Below are 5,000 nucleotides of genomic sequence, written 5' to 3'. Positions count from 1 at the left end.
CTAATATATCCACTAAACTTTTCACTTGCGTTTGCATGTGCAATACCTGAAATAAAAACAACTGTGTCTATTCTTGAGAAAACAAAAACAAAAAAAAAAAAAAAAAAAGAGGAAAAAAGTAAATCAATTCAATTATCTAATTCATTAACAATGAAAGTACTTATGATTACCTTAATTTTTAATTTGGAAGTAGCATCATAAGATAAAGATCTATGTACAACGTGCAATGTAGTTGCAATTCCAAAAAAAAGTATAAATTTTATTTTATCCGAATAAGAACTAAAAATTGAGAAAATTTTAATTATTATACTATAAGAAATGATATCTTTCCTAGTCTCTTTAGATATTAAATCAATTTTAATACCTTAGGATCAAAATAAAATCATGAAGTACTCCAGGTGAAAAACTTTCAAAATCAGAAATAATAATAATTATGGGATCCATTGGATTGCAATGCGTTGTATACCATAATTTTAAAGCACGCATATTACATTGAGTTCTCTTTATTTCTATATCATCCTGTAAATTATACATATATATATATATATATATATATATATTCTTTTTCTTTTCAAGTATCAATTTAAGTAATACATTTTTCAATAAGCCCTAACCTCTTCTTTCTTATTTATCAATTGAAATACTGTATCAGATACTATATTTTTTATATTGTTAGAATCTTTACTCCATAATATTGCAACGTGCATTGTTAGAGTACGTAATTGAACAACTATTTTTTGAAAGAGTTTAGCATGATCAGGAACGTTGATCCCTAAAAATGGAAAATTAATTCTATAGAAAAAGAAAAAGAAAGATAAGAAACAATGAATATTACAATACACATATACAAATAGACTTTTTTCATTACCAGTTAATAACATAGCTGTAGGTATTTCATTATCAAATATATCTATATTATTTGATTTTACACTGGATACAAAAGATTGTAAATCTGATATCAATTGATGGATCATATTAGATCTTATAGACTAAAAAAAAAAAAAGATTAGAATATATTAACTTGAATAACTAATTAATTAGGATATATTACAAGTTTATATTTAAATGACATTGTCGTATATCCTATAACAATTCTCATACCTCGGTCTTCATTTGAATATTATCCCATATTTCTTTGTACGCAATATACCACGGTTCATTAAAATAATCATAAAGACTTTGATTTATTTTACTTCGTCCAATTTTATAACTACCCGTATGAGCAAAAACTCCCTAAAAATATAAAATAATCAAATATTCTTATCGAGCTTATAGAACTGAAAATAATTATTAAAAGTGTGTGTATATATACATATATATATATATATATATATATATATATATATATGTATAAATAAAAACATTAGATTACGCATATGTAAACGATTGCTCTTATTTATATTAAAAATTACTTAACGAAACATTTGGAATATCTCTTATTGGGATTTACGTTTTAAGGTTAAGTTTAACGAATCGTGCAACAGGTTGTCAAGATTATATTATCTTACCTTTGACACGGAAACTTTGTCCATTCTTCAAAGAATAGAAAAAGATTCTCGAAATAGCTTTGAATATAAAACACTAATAATAATTGAAAATTATAAAAGAAACACAGAAGAAAATATAAAAAATATACACTCGTTGAAACGGCGTTCCCTCTATCACAATGCCAGATTAAGTAATGCGAGAAAGCATACGTATATTAGTTCCATAAGCATACGTAGATGGCAGCAAAGATCATGTAGATCGTTAACCTAACATATTTTAAAAATACGTACTACGTAGATCTAATTAATTATATCAATTATATTATTAATTAACTATATCAATATATATATATATATATATATATATATCATAACAAATCAAATGATTATAAATATAATTTATCATCGATTTAAAAATAAATTAAATAAAATATCATTTATTATAATATCGGATATATTATATATATATATAATTATTATTCTCAGTATTGATACGAGAATAATAAATTTTAAGGAATAAAATCTTTTCCTTAAGATTTCATGCGTGAGTTTATAGAAATTGTTTCTCGTAAAGAAGAATTTTTCGAGAAAGATGGGTATCAGAGAGAACACGTTGGATTCTCTCTCTCTCTCTCTCTCTCTCTCTCTTTCTTTCTCTCTCTCTCTCTTTCTCTCTTTCTCTCCCCATTTCTTTCTCTCCCATACAAGGAATATAAATCGATGCGCCAAGCAGCTTTGTACGGACGTTTTCGTTTTGTGGCCAAGGCATAGCAGCTGCGGCCCGCAGGCTACTACCTACTACTACTACTACTACTACTACTATCTACTACACTATTACTACTACTGTTGGCGCGTGCTCGCGAGAGAAAATAAATGCGAATCGATCGAGAGCTTTAATCATTCGGGCCCGTTGAAAAGAACGAAAAGAGAACGACGTGACGAAAAAGATTGGAGAACGGGGAAAAGGAAAAAGAAAAAACAAAAAAAAAATAAAAACAAAAAGAAACAAAAAAGAAGGAAAGAAAGAAAGAAAAAAAAAAATCTCTCCCCAAGCGTAAATTATACGTGTTAAGCATTAAAGCTTCAAGCGATATATGTTTATATTATATATATATATATATATATATATATATATATATTTTGGAGTGTTAATTTTGTGAAAAGGACAAAATTAAAAAAGTTAAAACTAATTCTAAAATTAACATATAATTTATGTTTTTGTTTGTTAAAAAGAAAAAAAAAATAATAATAATAATAATAATAATAAATAAAAAATTAATAGAAAAAAGAATGGACACCTCATTTTCAAAATCAATGGCTCCATATACATATATGCATGATTTCTTCTTTTTTTTACTGTTTCGTTTACAAAGAAAAAAAAAAAAAAAAAAAGAAAAATAAAAAAAAAAAGAAAAGAAGAAAGAAAATCTTATAACACAGTAAGCATTACAAATGATGATGATGTATTGTTGTTTTCTTTTTTTCTATTTTTCAGCGAACCTACCGCTAACGATCGAACGATTAGGACTATCGGTTTCGTCCGAATTAGATGGTAATCCGCCATTATGGGTAACGAGAAGACCAGGGCCAACCGGTGAAGAGGAGGTTTTCATAAACAACGCTAAAATCTTGAAACAACATAGCAACTTTCAATCGAAAATCAAAGTCAATGGTGATACGAAAACGCAGGTATGTCATTATGTCGATTTAATATATATATATATATATATATATATATATATTTTTATTTTTGAAATAATTTGAAATATAATCTAAATCACATACATAAATACATATACATACCATATATATATATATATATATATATATATATATATATATATATATATATATATAAGTAAAATAAGTTCGGAAATGATAAAATTCGATGGAACCTGAAATGTGAAGTGGAAAAAGGTTTTTATCAGATCGCAAAAGGAAATCTTTTTCAGATTTCCTACGTCGATATGGTTACATGAGACCAATGTTATACACTGAGGCTCTGCCATAATACACGAAGGTAAAGGTTGGATCTCATTTCGTCTTATGCCAGACGAATCCTCTAATCTCTAGTTAAAGTACCATCACCTGATAAAAATCGCACGGAACCGCACGGTCTACAACTAATCCCTTCGACGAAGCACGCCTTTAGATCACTACTTTTCCTCTCTCTCTTTCTCTCTTTCTCTCTCTCTCTCTCTCTCTCTCTCTCTTTCTCTCTTTCTCTCTCTTCTTCCTTTGATCCTCTCTTGTGGCTCACGATAGTAATATCAGAGAGAAACTCTTCCTATCCACATTCCACGTACAAATTTTCTTCTAATCATTTCTATCTTCCTTTTCCTTCTTTCCTCTTTTTTTCTCTCTTTTTTCTTCTTCTACTTTTATTTTTTTTTTTTTTTCAATCCTCTTACCGAAACTTTATAAGCCAAAAGTGTAATTAAATGTCGTCATGAAGACGAAGAATAAAGTCCAAAGAAAAAGAAAGAGAGAGAGAGAGAGAGAGAGAGATGCATAAATTCTACAAAATTCTATTAATCATTATCGGAACTATTTTGCGTACATATCTATCAAGCGTATATGCATATTTTAAATATATGTATCTATCTTTTATATAAAATCGCGTGTTCAAAGGTATTCAAAAAGAAAAACAAAATTATTCCGTTCGAACGAAAATTATTTCGTTCGTATCTGTATGTGGTAAAAGATTAAGAGGGAGAAAAAGAAAAAGAAAAGGAAAAAGAAAGAAAAAAAAAAAAAAAAGAGAGATAAAAAAGCGAAAGTTCTGATAATTGAAAATTTTTTCGATTAACTAATTCGAGTTGAGTTTTTATCATGAGTATCGTTAATTAACGTATAATCGAACGTTATGCCGAAGACAGGATAATTTACGTTTGTAAGATAAAGTTGATAAGAAAACGAGTGGTAAATATAAACTATATATATATATATATATCTCCCTCTCTCTCTCTCTCTATCTATCTATCTATCTCTTTCTCTCTTTCTCTCAGGCGAAGGTTTTTCTAACTTTTATCTTTAGTTACGAGAGGTTGTTCGTCGAAAACTTCCTCTCTCTCTCTCTCTCTCTCTCTCCCCCCCTCTGTCTCCCTCTTTTGCCGATCCATCTCGATCCGTTCTCTTGAAAAAGAAATTCGATCGATACGATTTCCTCCTCATCCTCCTCCTCCTCCTCCTTCTCCTCCTCCTTCTCCTCCTCCTCCACCTTAGTCAAACTCCATAGCTTTTGCCGAACTATTTCCGCGTAATACTCGCTCTCTCTTTGCCCGCGGCTGATTTTCAATTCCCTACTCGAGCTACCGCCATCGTCGCTGCCGTCTCCACCACCACCATCACCATCGTCTACTTCCATCACCACCTCCACCTACACCACCACCAGCACCACCACCGTCAACATCGCCTCTCGTAAGCTTCTCCGATCCTTCTTTTCCGTATTCACCTCTTTAACTCTTCTCTCTTCACCTTTTCCATCCGTTCTTCCTCCACCTCCTCTTCCCT

The 5,000-nt window shown here is 29.8% G+C and overlaps 2 protein-coding genes across 17 annotated transcripts in view; one reads left to right on the top strand and one right to left on the bottom strand.

The window, feature by feature from the left end:
• The window catches only part of LOC124431666 (origin recognition complex subunit 3), a 4,674-nt gene extending 2,918 nt beyond the window's left edge, over positions 1 to 1,756 (bottom strand). The window contains exons 1-7 of the mRNA XM_046979841.1: positions 1,509 to 1,756; positions 1,102 to 1,233; positions 869 to 989; positions 615 to 772; positions 365 to 519; positions 171 to 279; positions 1 to 46 (exon numbers count right to left, since the gene is read on the bottom strand). The exon at positions 1 to 46 is cut by the window's left edge and continues 119 nt beyond it. Of these exons, the coding sequence (XP_046835797.1) occupies positions 1 to 46; positions 171 to 279; positions 365 to 519; positions 615 to 772; positions 869 to 989; positions 1,102 to 1,233; positions 1,509 to 1,532 (745 nt within the window). The 5' untranslated portion in view covers positions 1,533 to 1,756. The remainder of the gene's footprint in view (positions 47 to 170; positions 280 to 364; positions 520 to 614; positions 773 to 868; positions 990 to 1,101; positions 1,234 to 1,508) is intronic.
• Positions 1 to 5,000, top strand: part of LOC124431664 (fasciclin-1) — a 361,473-nt gene that overhangs the window by 301,796 nt on the left and 54,677 nt on the right. For all 16 annotated transcript variants that reach the window (XM_046979828.1, XM_046979827.1, XM_046979825.1 and 13 more), the window contains one exon: positions 2,983 to 3,176. In XM_046979828.1, coding sequence (XP_046835784.1) covers positions 2,983 to 3,176 — 194 coding nt within the window. The remainder of the gene's footprint in view (positions 1 to 2,982; positions 3,177 to 5,000) is intronic.

The sequence above is a fragment of the Vespa crabro genome, chromosome 22 (assembly GCF_910589235.1).
Source record: "Vespa crabro chromosome 22, iyVesCrab1.2, whole genome shotgun sequence".
Taxonomy (NCBI): domain Eukaryota; kingdom Metazoa; phylum Arthropoda; class Insecta; order Hymenoptera; family Vespidae; genus Vespa; species Vespa crabro.
Note: the sequence above shows the minus strand (reverse complement) of the source record. Positions and strands in the feature narration are given on the sequence as shown.